We start from the raw sequence: 21845 nt of genomic DNA on the forward strand, positions 1-21845 counted from the left end.
GTTGCTCCCGCGCCGTTTAATAAGTCTACTGACTGTGGTAGGTGAAATTCCGGGTTGGCTAAATTGATATTAGATAGTATTCTAATGGAGTCTCGCGGAAAGATTTTGGACGGAACTAAATCTGATATTGACGTCATTGATAAACATGTTAACTCTCTGTGAAATTCGTGATGTAATGAGTAAATAATAATTTGAATAACACGTCTCGATACTGTGCTCATGGCGTTAATTCCATCAAAATAGGTAGTGCGCACGAGGTTATAGGAAGCTTTAAACGTCGTGAGAAACTTTCCGTAATGAAATTGGCAGTGGCACACGTATCCAATGATACGCGACCCTTAATCAGATGAGAATCACAATCACGTACGAGTATCGTTGCTGCTATTATTAATTGCGGTACGATTGTACGTAAAATTGTTACAAGACACGTGGCATTGCTATTACTTTTGTGTGCTAGTCATGCAGAACTTTCCGTTTTTGAATCAATCGCGTCTGGTTTCGTTATCGCGTTAGCCTTTTTATTTAAATATAAAAGAGTATTGTGTCGTTTATGACAAATCGTACAAGTGGTGTAATTGCACGGTTTGCTTTTGTGTGAACGCATGCAATTATAACAGAATCTTGTGTTTTTTACGATCTTGATTCGTTTAACTATACCTAACTGCCTAAATTTGTCGCACTTAAATAAGGGATGCTGTTGGACCTTGCACACTGGACAACTGTTCGCGACGCCAGTCACAAAGGCTTTATTAAAGGTTTGTCCCTTTTTTATGAGCGGTGAATCCTTTTTTTTGTCTCGCTTGCTCAATTCTATTCGACTGCGTTTAGATACACGGACCGCGGTTCTATATAGAAATTCATATAAGTGGTCGATTTTTGGGTAGTCGTTTCGGGTAAGCGTTTCCTTCCATTTTTTGGCCGTTTTTTTTCTTTTGGCATTTTACTTTCTAGGATGTTTACGAGTATTTCAGAACCAACACTAACCCTCAACGCGACTAATGCTGCGATGTGTTGTTGTACATTGTCGGCAAGTTTCAACAAACCTTTGGTGGTCTTTTTATCGACAATGGACAAATTTCTAAGTAAAGAAAGATGGCGCCAGATAAAAATGCGTTTTACTTCATATGCACGTTTTAATAAGTCCCATGCTGTAGAATAATTGGAATCTCTGATTGCTGAAATCTTTATTTTCTTGGCCACGTCGCCTGTTAATGCTGATTACAGGTATTCAAGTTTTTCTATGTCGGATAAATCTTCTCGTGAATCTATCATAGCGATAAATGTATTTTTAAACGGTAATCAATTTTTGTATTGGCCATCAAATTTGGGCAGATACGCTTCCGGAAGCTTTATACGTCGTTTCGTGACAATCGCGGTTCCCGTTTCGGAGGGTGGGGGGGGGCGGAAAGATTTGACGTGCTGGCGATCGCAACGAGTCTGCTGTCGTTTTTTATTCTATCAATTCTGCTCGCGAGTGAATAAAACCTGTAGGTTCACGAATTCGTCTCTATGATTTTTATTTGTATCTAACAATATTAGTTCATCATTAATATCTTTGTATGCATGGTAAAGCTTGGTAACACGTGTCATGCGCATCTTTAACGCGGCATTGTTGTATTGATCCTTTTCGAGAATATTTGTTAGATTAGTAATCTGCACCTTTAAGGATGTTTGCTTTTGAACGAGTAACTTGATTCTATCCATCTTGATAAGAAAAAGAAAATGATAAGGGAACTTGCTTAACCGATTCGATCTAATAAACACGTGGAATGTACTGAACTGTACTTGCCGTTAGCCTGTCGCCTATATGCCTTGTTTTCTTCCAGCTCGTCATCTGGATATGCCTTGCAGCTTTCTCTAGAGGTCGCCTACGCTTGCGTCACGAACGTACCTCACAGGAGGCACCAAAATGTTTTGTAGATTGTCACGTCCAGCTATTATTGTTATGGTCGTTGGATAGATAGAAGGAAGGAAGCCTCGTTGCGTGGAGGATAGGTCTGCCTCCGCTGGTCGGCGTCGTCGGTGATCGGGCTAGATTTTTTTCGGTGGTTCACTGAGATTAATATTTTATTTTTGATATTGAAATTAACAATAAAATCGAATGCTCAGACCGGCTGAATATCGCGGAGAGCTTATAACGAAAATAAAAAAAAGAAATACGTGTTACTGAATTTGAAACTTATTGTATAAGAATTGAATAAACTCGATTGAAAAGAATTAACACGCGTATGAAAATGTTGTCGGATGATGACAACCGGACTTAATGAGTTGCTGACAAAGAATGAATGAATCCGAATAGAAGAAAGGTACGTATGCCGCTTTTGGGCATAAGGCCACTGTATTACTCCGCCGCGCCCGCGAACGTAAGACGTGCCGTGGCGCAGCTGCGCGGCGTTCGGCGCACGGCTTATCGCTCGGGAAGTCTTCCTTTGTTCCCTAACGCAACTTATTAATTAATCGCAGATTAAAATTTACGCAACTTAAAATTAACGCAATTTAGAATTAACGCAAATAGTATGTTTTAGTAATTAACGCACGCAGGGAGAGTCGAAAGAGAAGTAAACAGATGTGTGATTTAGTCGCGACTGACAGGGTTGGACGTATAACGATTAGCTCGATATAAGGTGATAACGGATTTCTAAAGAACAAGAATTGAATAATTGCCAGTACGAACGAAGGATGTAAATTGTGAAGTTAATTATAAAATGTAGGTGTAAATTTTCCCAACGTTTTTATATCTAATTAAAAAATAACACATGCACAAAAAAAATGCAATTGAAGAACCTTAAATCAACAAAAAAAGGGCTAAAAATTATTTCTTAATTCTAATACATATTGTCGAGTAATATAATATGCATGTGAAGCCAAACGGCGAGCCATAGTTTCTCACGGACATCCGATCGCCGGAGGCGTGCTTCTTAGAACTTTTATCGTGATTGTCACGACTTGCAGTCAGCAGAGATTAACAGGAGTGACTTCTTTTTTCTGTTACGTTTAACGTTTGAAAATTTAACGCTCAAAAGTATTCTCTGAAAGTTTTAAAGGTTTCCATTTAGGGTAAACAAAGATATCCGACAATGGTACTCGTTGCTTGCTTCCTCACGCGTTAAACGCAATTGCTAATTAATAAAGTTATTGGCTAGCGAATAATATGAATGCAGGTGCGATTTACGTAATAAAAAAAGGAAAGGGGAAGGGGGAGGGGTTGTGCTGGACGTTACAAGATTCTTTATTTAATTGTAAAAGAGATTTGTTACACTGACTCGAATGTAATAAATTACAAGAGGACTCGACCTCGTAAGCAACGCTTCTATAATGAGAGGACTCGGCCTCGTAAATTCGTATCGCAAAAGTTCGCTGACGCTGGCTGATGGATCAGAGAGCGTCTTTCGTCGACGGACGTTCTTATATAGGCCGGGAGGTAGCGACGCGCGGACCAATCGCGGTCTGCAGTCCCGGCTGTAGTCCCGTGGTGGGGAGCTTGCCTGGCGACGCAACAGCGTGTTTCCGGCTGCACGGATGTGTAGGAAATTTCATGTAGCGTCTCGAAATTAGTGGAATTATAGATAAATGTCTAGAGATCAGCGCTCTTATAAGTAGTAGTGAGCCCACAATCGCGATCTTGACGCAACAATTTTTATATTTTTATTCAATTATTTAACACTTGTTTCAAACGTCAATTAATTCAAAATATACATTTACATTAATTTTAAAGGTAAAAAATTATGGTTTAGAGGCAGACCTGAGAAAACGAACCACATTTTTGCTGAGAAAAATAAGATATGCATTGGAGAAAGATAGGAAAATAAGAATAGATTTAATAAGGCGCAACTGGTCTAATTAGCTTTGTTTCATTATCATATATTCATATGCACTTTGTCAATCATGTCTCATGACACTTGAACAATTTTATACGTAACACTCGTAGGAGTACGATACAATATTGATGCTAGTTAATGCAAAATATATATTTTGAACTGCACATATTTATTAATAATAGGCTTACTCAACGCGTTTTTGTACGAGACGAACGAACTCGGCAAAAAAAGTGTCGTCTGCCTCGCAAACCGAGATATTATTAATGACGATTTAGGTTATACAGGTTAGGAAATCTATCATATCGCGTTAATCATGATTAACGCGTTTTTGTACGAAACAAACAAATTCGACAAAAAAAGTGTTGTCATCACATGGTCGCATGCAGGCTGATAGTGTAGTAGCGAATGTCACTTTCCACTCTGTGTCGAAAATTTGTGCTTGGCAAAACTTGCTTGGCGACGACGTCTCTTAAGAGAAATTTTGAGATTTTGGACTTTGCGTCGCGATACCTCTGCATGTAGGGCACGAAGAGAGAAAATAAAAACACTTTTCTTATACAGTTCGATCCCAAGCTATCGATTGAGACTACTCAGAATTTGATCGGTTCAGCTGTTACTGAGATCTGATAATCTTGTTATGCTTGAACTCGCTAACTCGCGTAAAAGAGGCTCGGTCTCTCTCGCTTTGTTCATTCAAAGAAAACATTTTTTTTTAATAAGAGCGAAACCGCGTCTCATGATTGAGTTTTCAGGCATCTTAATGTGAAAGAATCCAACTTTTAAGTCTAGAATGGTAAAGTATATTTTTCCGTCCCAACAAATTTAACTAATTCTCGATTAGTGAAAGAGGAAAATTATTTGGCGTCGTAATTTTATTCAGCATTGGGAAATCAACACACATCCTTGTTGCCCGGTTTTCTTTGTTACCAAAACAATTGGCGACGTGTACTCCAATGTACTTTCTCTTATGACATCTTTCACTGTTAACTTATCTAAATTATATTTTACTTTGGCCTTCTCACTGAACGAAAGTCTGCAAACATAAAACGGTTTATTTTCAAAAAGAATTAGAAAACATGGAACTCCATTACGTTTCTTACCGCAGATTTCAAAGGTCTTTCCGCACGTAATTTTTCTCAAATATATTTCGAAACTGTACGTGTTTCATCATTATTCAACTCTGTTTTTACAATATCTGTAATCTCTTCTTTGCCGCTCAATTTAGCTAATTTCATAAAATTGCACTTGAAAACCAACGAATCTTTCATAGTATTGTCCAGAACGACTCGTAATTTTACATTAAACTATTTATCATTACTTAATAACGACGTATTAATACAGGTTACAATTTTTAACCCGTTATCATTAACTCTACAGAACCAATCACGATTTGTAACTACAACTGCTTTACACGGTACATAACAATTTTTAATAAAAAAAAATTAAAATTTCCTAATCAATTAGCGCGTGAAAGCCTATACTAAAATGACTGTTTTTGTTGCTCAAGCGTAGTTCCACTTATGCAAGAAGTTGTTCTTTTGTAGCTTCTGAGTCACCCAGTTAACACTTTTCAATGAAAAACTGTATTAATTTACTCTGTAATTGAATTTTTCATACTTGTAGCAAGAACCCCGTTCTCTTATTGCATTTTTACAGTCTGTCGCGATGTAGCTGATCTTGTTAGAATTGTATCATTTTTGCTTACTTGGACTTACTTTGATCCTAGTTTTGTGGCTTAATCTTCGAAGTTATGTTTCCTTGTCGTTGCGGAAATTGTTTTTGAAGAGTTTCTTTAGTTATCGTAACGTTTGCGAAAGCAGTTAGCATTCCATCAATCATCTGATAACAGTGCATTTGAGAACGTAGAAGAGTTTTTGACTTGGAATTCCATCGATGACGTAACTAATTATTTCAAAATCTGCAACCGGCAAACGATTCGCGAGTATCACTTTGTTGTACAGATAATTTGCAAAAGTTTCTCCTGCTTTCCACGTCCTTGTTTTTTTTTTTTTTATTTTTTTATAACGGAGAGGAAATGCGTTACCGCATACCCCAGGCCTCGGGGGAGGCCTGGCGGTTATGTGGGGCTCTTCCCCGCCGACGACGTGCCGGCGGGGACATACCCACTAAAACCTCTCCGGGTGTCCTGCCCTGGTCCGTGACTGGGGGGCTCCGGGAACGCGTATACTTCCGGAGCCCCCCGGACCCGGTCGGCCTGAGCCGACGGCGCGCCAGGTGCTTCCTGACGTAGACGCACCTGGCAGGGCTTTAGGGCCTAGTCTGCCCTAGGTGGGGGGAGGAGGACACCATCCCCCCCGCCTCTTCCATTGGTGTTTCGGGGGTAAAGCCCGGGGTATCCGGCCCCCGCCGTAACCCCGGGCCTCTTCGCGCCGCGTTGACGGCGGCGCGGTCCTCCCTACTACCCTGGGAGGGGAGAGTAAAGATCCTTCCCTCTCCCCCCACACCGGTGAGGCAGTGGGGGGAGCGACTCCGCGTTATACCGCAGGGTCGCCTCCCCCCCAGACCGTCAGGTCAGATCTGCCTCGCCGGGCTTACCACCGATGTGAGAGGCCTTCCTCCCGCGGCTGCGTGTCCCAAAGGCGGGGCCGGCAGCTGCTGGGGAGGAGGGTCACCCCCTTTCTATGTTAGCGCCGTCGCTCTCCTCCTCCCCAATTGTGGGGAGAGAGGAGGCGACGGCAACTGATCGCCCGCACCCCCGCCGCCTTTTGGCAGACGGGCCACTACGGCCCGAAGGGCGGGGGGCGGGCCTTCTTCTTCTTTGGGGCGGCCGGGGGAGAGCCAAGGTGGGTCATGGCCCCCGTCCCCGCCACCCCTGTCGTCGTTGTAATCGCCGGGGGGCATGCGTCCTTCCGGCCTCCTCTCCCTAATAGTCTCGGCCTCCTCCTTCTGCTGCATTACTTGCTCGCAGAAGGAGGAGACCGCGATCCAGGCGCTCTCCCTGCGGACCATCTGGCTAATGATGGCCCGCAGGGAGAGATCGTTGCCGATTTCTCTTCTCAGGACTCCGCGCAGCTCCTTCCACGCCGGACAGTATTCCAGCGTGTGCTGCGCAGAGTCTTGTTCATCCTCGCAGTGGTGGCACTGCGTCGTCGGCTCCTTCCTTATCCTGCACAGGTACTCCCCGAAGCAGCCATGCCCGGTGAGCACCTGTGTCGTTCGGTAGGACAAGCCGCCCCAAGGGCGGCCCACCCATTCGTCCAAGTGCGATAGGACGGCCTCCAAGATCCGAGATCCTGCTGCCGGCGGGTCGTTGGCAAGGCTTTCTCGCCACGCTCTCATGGCCCGCCGGCGTGTTCTCTCACGTAGCGCGGCGACCCTGGGAGTAACCACTCCCCGCTGCAGGCGGACGGCCTTTGCTCTGGCATATGACTATGCCAGAGCGTCGGCCGTGAATTCCGCCGGGGCGAGCCCCACCAGTACCATGGTTGCCGCGCTAGGGGCGATGCGGTACGCGTGCACTATTCTTCTCGCCAGCCGCCGCTGCACGGCGTGCAGCACGTCTCTTATGCGGCGGCTGGCCAGCGCCTCGCGGAACCAGACTGGGGCTCCATACAAAGCCCCAGCCATGGCCGCGTAGGCATACGCACGCCTCGAACCAACTCCCGGACCTCGGACGTTGGGCATCAACCCCAAAAGGGCGTCCATCCTCCTGCCCAATCGCTGGGCCAGTTTGTCGAAATGCTCGATAAACTGGCCCAGCGATTGGTCCAATAGCAACCCCAAATATTTTAGGGTTGCCCCCACTTGGACCCGTGTGTTGTCCACCCAGATGAAAGCCCGGGGCAGTACCCGGGAAGAGCCATCATGGAAAAAGATGGCTTCCGTCTTCTCCGGGGCCACCCTCAGGCCCAGGCTCTTGATGGAGCCGACGACACAGTTCACCGCCCAATTGCCCATGGCAATCGCTATCACCCAGGAGGCTCCCCCGGCTAACACGAACGTGTCGTCGGCGTAACCGACGACGTAGCAGCCAGGGGGCAGGGCCACTCGGAGCACTTTGTCATATGCGACGTTCCATAGCAGGGGGCCCAGCACAGACCCCTGCAGAACGCCGCACGACATGTTCCTCCGCTGCTGGAGTCCGGTTTTATCCCGGAACTCCAGTATCCTGTCCCGGAAATAGTCCCGAACGATGGCGACGAGGTAGGGCGGCAGGCGAAAGTGCTCGCTAAGCGCCGCCACAACCTCGCCCCATGGGATACTATTGAAAGCGTTGGCGATATCCAAGGATAACGCCACCGCCACCTCCCCGTCCCCCGTGATGGATTCCGAGAGGGATCGGACCTGTCGTATGGCATTGACGGTCGATCTCGCCTCTCGGAATCCGTATTGTCCGGGGGACAAATCGGGACCATTCCGGGACATATACCGAATGATGCGGTTAGCAATGATGCGCTCAAAGATCTTGCCCGTATCATCCAGCATACAAAGGGGCCTGTATGCGGAGGGACTCTCCGCTGGCTTGCCCTCTTTTTTGAGGAGGACAAGCCAGGCCCTCTTCCACCTCCTGGGGAAAGTTCCTTCGCGGAGGCACGTGTACGTGACACGAAGTGCCTCCCCGATAATCGAAGACGCCCGGGCCCAGACCTTGGCGTAAATTCCGTCCGGCCCGGGCGCCTTCGCCTTCCTTCCGTTGATGCGGGCGAAGGCCGCGACCATCTCGTGTCTGGACACCTTCAGCTCTTCGGTCCATCCCGGGGGAGGACCGGTCTTCTCCGGTATGTCCCTCCCCCTAGTGGGGAACAGTGTGTTCACCACCGTTCCGAGGAACTGGAGGTCCAGTGTCTCCGAGACTGGGGGCGCCCATGGGCGGAGCTTTTTCGTCACTATTTTGTACGGCTTCCCCCATAGGTCGCGGTCCAGCTCGGAGAGGAGTTCCTCCCAGGCCTTTGCCCGCGCTATGGCGATGGCTCAGGGCCTTCCTGGCTTCCCTGAGGAACGCCTCGGCGTTATTCAACGCGTCCTCCATGCCCCGCCGCTTGGCGCGCGTGTGTGCCCGCCTAGCGGCCACGGTAGCCCGCCTCAATTCGGCGAGCTCCGCTGACCACTAATAGGCGGCACGGCGTGCCATCGATCTGCTGCGGGCCATGGAGGCCTCGCATGCGAGCGACATCATGTCACAGATGCGCTCCGCCTCTTCCACGGCTCCGAGGTCAGCCCTCCCTCCGTCCAAGTAGAGGCAAGGAGGCTGACCTCGAGGGCTTCGGGGTCGAGTTTTTTCAGGACCCATCGATTCCTGTCGCGGGTGCGGCGGCGTTGCTCTTCGCACCGGGGGGGGGAGACCAGCTCCATGGAGATAAGTCTATGATCAGACGTCTCTCCGAGGGAGCCGGTCTCCACCGTCCATCCTTGGACCCTGTTAAAGGCCCCGGGGGAGGCTCATGTCACATCGACAATGGATTCCCCCCTGCCCCCACGTAGGTGCTGACCCGGCCCCGCTTCAAAAGGACCAGGCCGAGCCCCGCTGCAAAGTCCAGGGCGAGGCGGCCCCTGGTGTCTGCGCTGGGAGAGCCCCAAGCCACAGCGTGGGCATTGAGGTCTCCCTCCACAACGACAGACCTTGGAGAGCGACTGAGTATGTCGCTCTCCATGCCATCTAAGGCCGCCTCGTACTCCCCCCTGGTTAGGCTAGAGGGGAGATAACAACCCAGGACATCGATGGGTCCATACTCGACCATGACGAAGCCATCGCCAGCCGATACCGGAATCATCGGCGGAGCGCCCGGCACATGATGGCTGACCATCGCCACCCTCCCCGAGGGATCCCCGATCCAGTTGGGGTTGCCCTCGAGGATCCTATACGGATCGGCGACGATGGCCAGCCCGCCACTTGCCTCCGCCCGTCACTGCACAAGCATGTCTTGTGCAGCCCTGGCGTGGTTCAGGTTGGCCTGGAGGAGCCTACGGGGCACTGTTAGCTTCCTCCCGAGGCTCCTCCACCTCCCTCATCTCGACACAGTTTACGGCTGGTTCGTCTCTTACTCTCCTCTCCCTTTGCGGAAGAGGAGACTCTGCCTCGAGGGCCGCAGCCTGAAGTGCGGTCGGCGTTGTGCTCGGTCCCGCCTCTCTGCGGCCCCTGGTGTTCAGGGGTGCCTTTGACACTTTATTGGCCAGGCCCTTTTGCACCAATCCGATGCTCTGCGGGCTTGCCCGCGTTCTTACAGACCGGGCAGCTCGCCTTCTCTTTACAGGCATTGGCCAGATGGCCAATGCCGCCGCATGTGTAGCAGCACACCCAGCAGGTGCCCAGCCCATTGGGAGCCTTACGGATCTCCCCCACCTTTATGTCGTGGGGGGAGCATCCTCCGATGGCTCCTAGGACCTCGGCCACCTCACTTGATGTGACCGAGTCGTCCAGGCCCGTAAGTCTTAGCTCGACCGTTTTCGATGGTCGGGCTATCTTTACGTCGTCCCTGTCGCCCACAGCCGCCCTTATGCCCTCGGCAAGAGCGTCCGCCTTGGTGCCGTTATCGGCGTCCCTGATCTCAAAGATTAGGGCGCCCGTAACGGCCCTGCGGGGGCGCAGATCCTCGATCCCGAGGGAGGAAAGGTTGACTTTCTCCCTCGCTGTCTTAAGGACCTGCGCATACGATCCCGGGTCGGCACAAGTTACGGTTACGGCCGCCGTGGTCGGCGGCCGGATCTTAGGTGTCTTGGCCGGCCCGAGAGCGTTGGCTCCCGTCGAGAGCCCCCGGATCCTCCTTGACCTCCCTTTTGCCCCCCATTTTTCTTCTTTTTTTTAGAAGATGTTGTTGGGGGGGGTGGGGGGTTCTTAGGGGGAGGGGGTCTCGCCGTGTTGTTGTTGTCAACCTGGGCGACCTTCTTCTTGGCCCTTTGTCCAATAACTTGGGTCCAAAGCTCCACAACGGAGGGCGCTGTTGGTCTAGCTGCGGGGGGACTGCCGTTGGTCCGCCCGCTGGTAGTCGCGCCAGTTCCGCCCTGGGCTGTGGTTCCGATGCGGGGGATATTATCCCCCGCCGAGCTCTTCTTTTTTTTCCCCTCTTCTTCTGGGTGGTACCCTGCCCTGCAACATTGTTGGCAGGGAGGACACCCAGTTCGCGGAGAAGGGCCGGGAGGACCCTGTTTAGGGCCTCCGGAAGGCCGTCCTCCATTATTGCCTTCTTCTTTTTTCTCTCTTCCTCCCCATTTGTCCGACCCGCCCCCCCCCACAGGGCGTGAGGGAGGGGGGAGGGGAGGAAAAGAGGAGGGAGGAGCGGGGCCGACCCTCACGTCCGCCGCATTTGATAGGTGGTTCAACTGTTTGCAAACCCCCTTGAGCGGCGGACGGTAATATGGCTCCTTTAATTTTTTAACACTGACAATCACCGACTTGTTTGGCCGGGTGGTTGCAGCCTCGCTGGGCTCTCCGACGGGGGGCCCCCCCGTCATTGCATCCGAAAAAGTCGGACGCGGTGGGTCGGGGGCCTCCCCCGTCAAAGCGTCTATCACCTCTGTGTCGAGGTCCAGATCTGTCTCGACATCGGTGTTCCTATCCCTTCGGGTAGGAGCATTTTCCTCCAACAGTGCGACCCGGACTCGTAGCTGTTCAAGTTTGGCCTCCAGTTTTTTTTTTCGGAGGCCCATCTGACTCTGGCTTTGTCCAGGGCCGCACTGTCCTCTCTGCGCTGTCGCGCCTCGTCTCCCTCCTCCTGCCTGGCCAGGATTGTGGTCAGGCCGGCTGTTAACTCGGTGTATGCCAGGCAGAGGTCTTTGCGGATCGGTCCCTGTATATTCGTGGACCTTTCCACAGACTTGGCCAGCATACCTAGTCCTTGCGTCATGACGGCAGCCACTGCTGCCGTCGGCTACCGCTCTAATTCCTCGGCACGTTCGAGGACCTCATTGTTCGCCCTCGTGGCGCGCTTTGAGGTGGGCTTTATATCGGTATCCAATATTGCCCTATAGTCCCGCTTGAGTTTTCTCGCCCTCTCAGCCTCGGCTTTTTGGGCCAGGGCCTCCGCTGTATACAGGGTGTCCCACAATCCATCATTTATATTTTAATAACGTATTCCTTACTTAAAAATAAGACAAAAATCCTAATACGAAAATGTCGAGGCTATAATACTTTTCAAATGAGAAGTATTTACAGTAGGCGAATCAGGTAGTCTAAAGATCGCGCGCTCAGTGACGATACAATGACAGTGAGTGCTCTTGCACTTTTGTGAACTTGTTATTACATTGAAGTAATTACGATAATATTGAAATGCTTTATTGATTGAATCATATTTAAATGTAAATTAGTATATGCATTGTGCATGTCATAATCATATAAAATTTTACAAGATATTAAAAATAATTATAATAAGATGTCAAAATTCAGGAGATGTCAATGATTCACAAGATAGCCAACTTCAGAGAAGAGATACACGTATGTCATACAACTCGGCAATACTTAATGAAAAATGTATTGACAAAAACGTGAAATTCTTTGACACATAATTACATTTCCATTGATATGAAATAATATTTCATATCATTATATCATATTACGATATTTATATTCTCCAATAGCCACATTGTGCGAATATTATTTTGTATAATGGCATCAGGAATTGATGAAAATTTTGAATAATTGCGCTAAGATGATACGTTATAACGTAGCAGTTTTGTTAAAATAAAGTTTCTAATAACATTCGCTAAAAATTAAATGGAGGGGTATACAAATTTTCAAGGATTTCGTCACCATTCGGTGATCATTTTATTTCTACATTTTCTTGTGTATTTTTTTTCGTAGAAACCGAAAATCATCGTCAGAATAACGCCACACTTAAGAAAAAATTGCTATATTGAAATAAAGTGAATAAATTATTATTCGCATCGTCATGAAATCGTCAATTATGCTTCAATAATTTAGAAATTAATTCAAAATTGAATCAAATCGAGTAATAATGCATTGCAAACCGTTAATTGGATTACATTTTTCTTTATAACATTTGTTTCAAGAAAATTAATAGTCTTATGACAAAAGCTTGAAACTATGATTAAAATTCAATTATAGCTTTCCAATTAATTCTCTTTACTAATTATTTTGTATTTCCACATTCGATTTAATATAATATTTGATTATTGGCTCAGAGTTTGCTCTTAATCAAATCCTCATGATTAAGTTAATTGAGTAAACAATTATCAATATTTTACAAAAAGTCAATACTCCTACATCTATTTTTGCAAAAGTTCGTACATAATTACTGATTATAATTTTTATGCTAGATTTCGTTATACAATTTAATAAATGTTGTCCTATCGGGGTTTGTATAACAATATTTATTAAAAAATTTTTACAACATATGCTCAAAATGGCCTCCTCCTAACTGTATACAAAGACGTGCTCTTCTAATTAAACTTCTTCCTGCATTCCGAATCATTTCTGGAGTGACTGTAGCAAACGCTTCCATGATCCGCATGTGTAATTCTTCTCGATCGTTTACCGGAGTTTGGTAAACATATTCTTTTATGTGTCCCCAGAGAAAAAAATCCAGTGGCGTAAGATCTGGCGATCTTGGTGGCCAAGTTTGAGGACCTCCGCGTCCGATCCATTTCTCTGGGAACACACGATCGAGTAAACGGCGAACGTTTACTGAGTTGTGGGATGGTGCTCCATCATGTTGGAAGATCATGTCCCGACGTTGGCCTAAAGGCATATCTTCCAGCAAATTCGGTAAATCCGACCTTAAAAAATGTCGATAAATATCGCCATTTACTCGATCCGGTAACTCGAATAGTCCAATCTAAATTCATTACAAATTTTTACATATTACAAAATATGAAAGAGAGAAAATAAGCACAAAGAAGGAGAAAGTATCTTACTATTGTGTCGTTGAATATTCCAGCCCATAAGTTAATCGTAAATCTTCTTTGGAAACTTCTTGGCATTGTAAGATACGGATTATCATTTGCCCATACATGGTAATTGTGAATATTAAATGTTCCGTCTCTTGTAAAAGAGGATTCATCCGTAAACATTATTTTATGTACAAATTCGGGGTCCATTTCTTGTTGCTCCAGAAACCATGTACAAAAATTTATACGCCGAATGTAGTCTTGAGGCCATAAATTTTGAACTTTTGTGTAATGATATGCATGCATCCTATTATTTTTCAAAATTCTCTGAACTGTAATAAAGAAAGTAAAATTTATTATTCGGCACCAAGAACCGCTGTGACTGAAATAGGCCTTCCATTCTTGTGTCTCTGACCTGTACTTTTCGATAAATTAATAGTACGACTTATCGTCCGAATACTTGTACACGCACCGGCATAAATGGTGTCCCTCTGCGCTGGCGCTCAGCTGCCGCACACACGCGAAGCCGCGCTCGTACGTGTTTCGCAAATTAATCGAATTAAAATTATTTTCTAATACAGATTATTTTAATAAGTAATTGTTTAAAGAGATTTACAAGTTTCATTAATTAATTAAAATTATGTCTCGACATAAAGTAACAGTCCCAAGAATTGAAGCTGTATTGCCGTGATGACATAATTTTAATTTATTATTAAAAATCATAATTTTGTTTACATTATTTTTCAAACAAATCTTCGTATCCGAGTAAATTTCTTTATGCAATTAAAAATTACAACAGCGCGCGACCAACCACGGTATCCCATATACCGCCCGTATAGGCGCAAGGGACAGCATTTCTGTCAATTTCTCGAGCGCCTCAATGCATGTCTTTCTCTCTCGATCCAGTGTCTCTCTCGATCCAGTGTCGAGCGAGGAAGATGGGGTATCGAAACGCCTCCCACTACTTTCTGCCGGCACCCCGACCTCCGCCGCGCTGCCAAGAAACACGTACGTGCGCGCCTCGCGTAGTCGCGTGTTTCGGCAGCCGAGCGTCAGCGCGAAGAGACACCATTTCTGCCGGTGCGTGTACACGGATCTTGATTAATACATGCAAGTATACATGTAACAGTGTTGCTTTATGCATTTGTTACAAAACATATGAACACAATTATCAAAAACAAAAAACGAAAGATAGTAACATGGAGTATTCAAACGCAGAATATTGTGACATGTTGCTAATTTACGGCGAATATGGCCAAAATTCTAAGGGTGTGTTCTCATTTGCTGATTTTCAGTACCGTATCCAGTAGCCGCCATGTTGTACTGAATATTTTACTGGACGAGCGTTCCCTTTCTCTAGTAAAGTAGTTTCAGTAAAAGCATAACCTACGTAGCTCATATTCACGCACATGTTTTTTAGTGAGGTTTTAATTGAAAATAAAATTATAATTGTATTAATTTCATAGTTGGCTGATTTCATTTATAAATTGGTGAGTAAAAATATCATGTTTGTTGATCATTTTCAAAATTTTTCAAAAACTTATGCATGTAGAAGTATTACCAGAGAGATACTTCTCTGATAATAGGTATTACTAAGTAAAAAAAATTACAAAATTTTACATTAAAAATAATTCCTTCTTATAATATTTCTGGTACAAAACATTTCTTTTTTATAACATTTATTGTAGTAACTGAAAAAAGCGTAACAATTTCGATAAACAACGCATTCGAAATATACAAAGAATGGCAATGAACAACGCTGCATTGATTACAATTGTCAATGAATATCTGGATTCGTCTGATGAAAGTGATTCTGATAGTGATATCGATGAATTGTTATTAAATGAGATTCGTGTAATTCGTGACAAAAGGCCAAGATTGCAACATTTTATCGAAGTTATTGCTTTATACGACGATCAGGAATTTAAATCCAATTTTCGGTAAGTTATTAGTTATTCTCTAAAATATTATTACTAGTGATAATCCTTCATATACTATAAAATGCAATATTTTTCACTCATTTAAAATAAATTAATGTTATTTTCAAAATTCTAAGTTAATCATGTTCATTAACATTTTTGTAGTCTACGTAGAGATACTTATGGCTACATTTTAGACCTCATTCGACCAGATTTGGAAAAGTGGCCAGAACGTTTTGGGAGGTATCCCATATCAGCCAGTAAACAACTATATGTTGCACTATGGATGCTAGCAACTCCAGACGCATACAGGTAAAAAAATAAAAAATATCTTACAAAATTTATCACTGAATTGAACTAAATATTTTCAATTTTATAATTTTATTTATTTCATTTTATTTATTTCTTAGGTTTAAATTCATAGTCAATTCTCAGATTTCAAAATCAGCCTGTCTCTGTTGCACGTACAACGTTTTATCGTACATGAAACAAAGATAGGCTAATCTTGATATTTGAGAAACGTCTATAAATTTAGATCTTAAAGTTTGTTATAAAAATATGTTTTCAGAAAAATAGTTTGATAAATATTTGTACATTTTTCCTAAAAACTGATTATTATCACAATTTAAATGAAAAATAATGCTATTAATGAACATTACTTTGTAACCCTTAATAAAGAAATGTTTGTTGTTTTCCACTTAATATGACCCTTTATAGATCAGTATGCACAAAGTTCGACATTGGAAAAGCAACTGCTTGGTGAAGTGTATTAAGGGTTGTAAAAGCCTTATATAAATTGCCAAATGTATTTATATCTTGGCCAACGAGGGAACAAGCTGAAAATACCTGGACAAAACTAGAACAACAATACCAGTTTCCAGGAATAATAGGTGCAGTAGATGGCACACTCGTAAAAATAACTGCGCCTAAAGTACATCCTGAAGCATATGTATGCAGGAAACATTATCATGCAATACAGCTACAGGTAAATGTGTAACTAATAATAATGATCAACTATGTGAATCCCAATAGCAAATAATCATTTTCTAATGCATTGTGCAGGTTGTATGCGATGCAGAACTGCGATTCATTCATTGTTACGCGGGGCAGCCAGGATCGGTTCATGATATGCGAACCTTTATGTACTCCGGATTGCAGCAAAAGTGCAATGAATATTTTTTTCCGGAAGACAGCCATTTACTCGGAGATGCAGCATACACGATACAACGACATATAATGGTGCCGTATAGAGATAATGGTCACCTGACAGCGGCCGAAAACCTTTTCAACAAGAAATTGTCATCTGCACGAATGATCGTAGAACGGTCTATAGGACTGTTGAAAGGACGATGGCGTTGTTTACTGGACAAACTTCCAATGACACGAACAGATTTAATACCGCGCTATATTATCGCATGTTGCGTTTTACACAATATTTGTTTATTGAGACGCGATGAAATAGAAATACCAATATTAATAGAAGATCCTCAAAATAATATGGTTGTAGAATTACGTCCACTTGATTTAAATGTCGAAGACCGCAATGGAGGACTCTTAAAACGTGAGAATTTAACACGTAGATTCATGGAGTAATACACGAAATAATTCAAGAAAAAATTCGGTTAAGCAGATCTTGCTCATATTATTGTATATATAATATTATAATATACATTTTATATCAATTATTAAATTGACTTTTCAGTTCTTTAGACTGCAATATGGTTTGTCGGATTTGGAACGCAATCTTAAACTGAAACTATTGTTATCTCGAATTTGTAATCGTTAGATTTATTAGCAATGTTATCAACATTTTAAAAAAGCGTAAACTGAATAAAATAAAGTTATTTGTACTCAAATATAAAAGTTATTTTTTTATTTCATTATATTATATTTCTTTCTTTCCTTATATTTTTCCTTCATTGAAAATATGCTGATCAATGCCAGTGCCAGCTGCTTTTCGCCTTTACTTATAAAGTCTGCAAACAACGATAGTAACAATAATAATAATAATCGATGTAGTTGGTTGTAACTAACGATTTGGCTGTGATAACGAACGAAGACTTACCATATGGATAAGATAAACGTACCAACAATGTTTAAAATTTGTGGGCAGATAGTGAAAAGTATAAAAAGCCAACAGCGTTATCAGCTCCACAATTTGTCGCTCTTTTTATGCATTGGATTGAAGCTCAAATAAATAATGAAACAGTTTTTCTAGTATCAACAGGTTTTGCATCTATTTTTGTTATTTAATGTGGAGTAATCCTGTTCTAGTAGGATATGCAATAAATTAAGTCTTTTATTGCAGATGTGCTATTTCCCAAAACATTTGTGCTACTATTTGTAGAAAAATCTTGACACGTCTTTTTAGAGTATTTGTTCATGCGTATATCCAGCATTTTGATCTCATTGTAGCAATAGGAGCAGTAAGTATAGCAACTGGAGTATTTTTAGTATATTTTATTACATCACAGAGATCTTTGAATACATTATTATTAATAAATACATTATTATTATTTTAGGAAGCACACGTGAATATATATTACAAGCATTTCTTCTCTATTTTGTAACAGAATTTGATTTAATTAATCCTTAGAGAATTAAAACCTACCTAATTATCCTAAAGAATTAAAACCTTTAGCCAAAATAACTGTCAAAATTTGTAAGCATAGTGTGTCTCCTACTCAAAGTACAGCACCATCAAGCAACCAAAGCAGATAGTTATTTCGTAGCCACATTTGATAAAACTGATAATTGCTGTTTATAAAAAAATAATAAAACTTTCAGAGAGACAGATCGTAAAAAAATCGTAAGTTCGTTTTATATAAAGATAAAATATAGTTTGTAACATTTTATTGGATGCTTTCTAGCAACGTACACAAACGGCATTGTAACACAGTGTAACATTGCTGGAAAGCACGTCCACTATCCCAGCAAACAAAATAATAAAAATATAAAACACAACATCAATAAGACATTTAATGTCTCCTTATTTTCTGTAATATTTTTTTAAGATAATTAACTGTAGAAGATATCATTTGCGTTACAAATATGTTTCATACGCATTATCTTACTGCCAATCTTATTGCTAAAATTGTTTTAATATTTGTAAATAAAAAAAAATATTGTTACGTCCGACGGTGGCACAAGGCACTCACGCGCACTCACGCACAATAAATAATTGAGCAGATTCTTTAAAAGAAACTGAGACGTTTATTAGAACACGTCTGTCACCGAAACGAGGCTCCAGACGTCAGCAACATAACAACAACCGTCGTCAACGAGCGACCGTCAACTCATTACTATCGATTACATAAACTATACGGTGACACATTACAAATATCGCACGACCGTAACAATATATTTACTTAAATACACACACTTAAGAAAATCAGCGACGTTAGTTTCACCAGTTAAATTGAGCTATGTATGCGTGCGATATTGATATAGCAATAACTATAAACTAAATCGATGACGCACGCACACGTACATTTTCAGTTTTATACTAAAGCTCCTAGTTTATTTTTAAAATCACAGTATTGTTCTTTTCGTGTTATCCTAAATTACAACTATGCTTGTTTTATACGTACAAAGTATAAAACTTTTATTATAGATGAAGGATTAAAGCATGAAAGAAACGTAATTCTAGAAGAAGATATCTTAGAAAAAAAAATAAAGCAGCAATTTCTCAATTTAATTAAGGTGATACCAAGTGATTCCCAGAAATAATTCAATCAACAGAGACCGTGTTGAACAAAAGATCGTGTTGCAGTAACATAAGTGGTTTATTGTCTCCTGAGATACGATGTAGTGTTAAGAGATAACCGTCCTTTGTCAGTACAAAGTGGGCTTGCGCAGGATAACCCGCTTTTTTTATCATCTGCATCTAGAAAAAATAAAAACACTTTATTTAGCGTAATGAAGAAGTTTATCTTTTCGATATGTAAGTCTTCGTTCATTCTGTCACAGCCAAATCGTTGATTACAACCAACTACATCGATTATTATTATTGTTATTATGCTTGTTTGTAGACTTTATAAGTGAAGGCAAAAAGCAGCTGGCACTGTTATAAAAAAAAAAAGAAATTGGAAAAATATAGTTTTGTTATTAACGTCTGGAACTTACTCGTGAACACACAACACGTTTGCTTTAATAATAATTATACATATTGTATGTCACACTTACCTTCATTGCTTTTTTTTTAATATCTCAATCAGCTCCTTCATAAGCCCAAGTTTCTCGTTTCTGTACTCTTCTGTTTTCGCTCCTTTATTTTTTCTCTCTTCTAAAATATCTTCTAGAATTCTTTTACGTTTTGATCCTGCGTCTATAAATTTGGAGTGCATACATTTATTACAGATATTATACATATCGTATTTCATATTTAATTCCTATGAATACAGTACACTTACGTTACCTGAGGACGAGTTACGCTCATCTATATTTTCGAACGTTTTATCTTGCAATTCAGAGCTTGCAATCGCAACCGGTTTCACCCAAGGTTGTTTTCTGAAAATCTCGTCTAGTTCCTAGAAACAATAAAATATATGATTAACACGAGAAATATGTTTTCGAAAGAAATAAAATGCAAACAATTATAATACACTTACATCAAAATACTTATACGTCATTAAATCGTTGCTAGATTGTTTATTGTGGTCTAACACTTTTTTATATTGCCGTTTTAGGGTATCCATTTTTGTGGCGCATTTGGTTGCTGGAATGTTGTGATCATTCTCTTTCATCTTTTCGGCAACCAGCTGCCACAACTTTCGCAAGAGTAATTTACCATTGCCCATCTTTGAATATTCTTGCCGATATGTAGTAATTAACAGCAATGTTTGCTCGTGTGTCCAGGTTATTCCTTCACGAACTGTAAATACATGAATTTTATTAATGCAAAACAATTTCTTAATTAAACCATTTGTTATTTAATCATGAATAATAAACACAATATCAATTGATACAAATCTTCATACATTTTTTAATATTTCAATATATTCATCGTGAATAGGAATTACTAATTATCATTGATATTGATAAAAAATAAATCAAATTTATACCTGTATTATCAGTATTATCTGCAGTGGCTTCATGCGCTGGTGAAGTCTCGCTTTCATTAGAATTTCTTTTTGTTAGTTTCTCACGAATTAATCCGTTGAAGACGTGCTGGGCAAATATCATATCTATAAAATTGCATAAACAATTTTCAATAAATAATGTGCATTTTTGTTTTGAATTACATTTCAGCACTTGAGACATACAAGAATTAAAAATAATTTTTGGTATAACTATGTCTGTACAGACATATCTGAATACAAAGATGAAATAATTATATTATTGCAAAAAAGACTTACCTGCTGATACTCGCCGAGCATCTTCGGGGGATAAAAAGCACTCATATAATTCATTGGATTCGGCGTCAAGAAACTGAACGCGTTCTTTTCTCTCTGCCATTTTCTTTCATCCGAATTAATCCTGATTATAGAATTTTAATAAATAAAACAATATACAAAACAATGTATACCCAAATAAACAAAATGATGTCTTTAGATTTCTAAAAGACGTCTTGCTATGTCTTGAGATGTCTTGCAATTTTTAAAAGGACATTTCTTATCTAAAAGAATATAAAGATCTAAAAGAAATCTTATCTATTTTGAGATATTATTTCAGATATCTGTGAAGACGTCTCGAAGATATCTTTTCAAAGTTTAATTTTATGTGACAAACATCTTAAAAATGTATTTTAAGATGTTTTTTCGACATTTTCTAAAAATAATTTGATAACTTTTCAATAATTTTCTAGAAATAATTTGATGTTTTTAGATATCCATAAGATTTCAATGTTTTATGCGTAATATTATAGGTATTTATATATATAAATTGTACGGTTAAACAATTACATAATCTCAAAAAAAGTAAAGAAGAAAAACAATACCTTCTTAATTCCAAATTAATCATGTAAATACGTTCTGACGAAAAGACAACGACCGAAGCACGTGGAAAAACGATCAAGTTTACTGAAACTACTATACTAGAGAAAGGGAACGCTCGTCCAGTAAAATATTCAGTACAACATGGCGGCTACTGGATACGGTACTGAAAATCAGCAAATGAGAACACACCCTTAGAATTTTGGCCACATTCGCCGTAAATTAGCAACATGTCACAATATTCTGCGTTTGAATACTCCATGTTACTATCTTTCGTTTTTTGTTTTTGATAATTGTGTTCATATGTTTTGTAACAAATGCATAAAGCAACACTGTTACATATATACTTGCATGTATTAATCAAGATCCGTGTA

The 21845-nt window shown here is 41.8% G+C and overlaps 3 protein-coding genes across 8 annotated transcripts in view; 2 read left to right on the plus strand and 1 right to left on the minus strand.

Moving 5' to 3' along the window:
- LOC113005344 (oxidoreductase ptaE) overlaps positions 1-21845 on the plus strand; it is a 296040-nt gene that overhangs the window by 174843 nt on the left and 99352 nt on the right. The gene's annotated exons all lie outside the window — the stretch shown is intronic.
- Positions 14893-17401, plus strand: LOC113002665. Of its 2 annotated transcripts, XM_026142214.2 has the most exons (5): positions 14893-15109; positions 15308-15559; positions 15704-15850; positions 16256-16523; positions 16601-17401. In XM_026142214.2, the coding sequence occupies exons 2-4, from the start codon at positions 15363-15365 to the stop codon at positions 16299-16301; spliced, it is 390 nt and encodes a 129-aa protein (XP_025997999.2). In that variant the 5' UTR covers positions 14893-15109; positions 15308-15362; the 3' UTR covers positions 16302-16523; positions 16601-17401. The 2 variants fall into 2 exon arrangements, with proteins under 2 accessions (XP_025997999.2, XP_039313119.1); XM_039457185.1 differs by having other exon boundaries at positions 14893-15559.
- On the minus strand, positions 18899-21185 carry LOC105204387 (trihelix transcription factor GTL1). 4 transcript variants are annotated; one of them, XR_005576262.1, is made up of 6 exons: positions 20896-21185; positions 20602-20724; positions 20149-20411; positions 19951-20067; positions 19724-19865; positions 18899-19424 (listed from the first exon to the last, which is right to left on the minus strand). XR_005576262.1 is itself a non-coding variant. In XM_011173455.3 (6 exons), the coding sequence occupies exons 1-5, from the start codon at positions 20993-20995 to the stop codon at positions 19726-19728; spliced, it is 738 nt and encodes a 245-aa protein (XP_011171757.3). In that variant the 5' UTR covers positions 20996-21185; the 3' UTR covers positions 18899-19424; positions 19724-19725. The 4 variants fall into 4 exon arrangements, 3 of the variants coding, with proteins under 3 accessions (XP_011171757.3, XP_039313118.1, XP_011171758.3); XM_011173455.3 differs by having other exon boundaries at positions 19956-20067; XM_039457184.1 differs by having other exon boundaries at positions 19298-19865; positions 19956-20067.

This window comes from Solenopsis invicta, chromosome 14 (assembly GCF_016802725.1).
Source record: "Solenopsis invicta isolate M01_SB chromosome 14, UNIL_Sinv_3.0, whole genome shotgun sequence".
Lineage (NCBI taxonomy): Eukaryota > Metazoa > Arthropoda > Insecta > Hymenoptera > Formicidae > Solenopsis > Solenopsis invicta.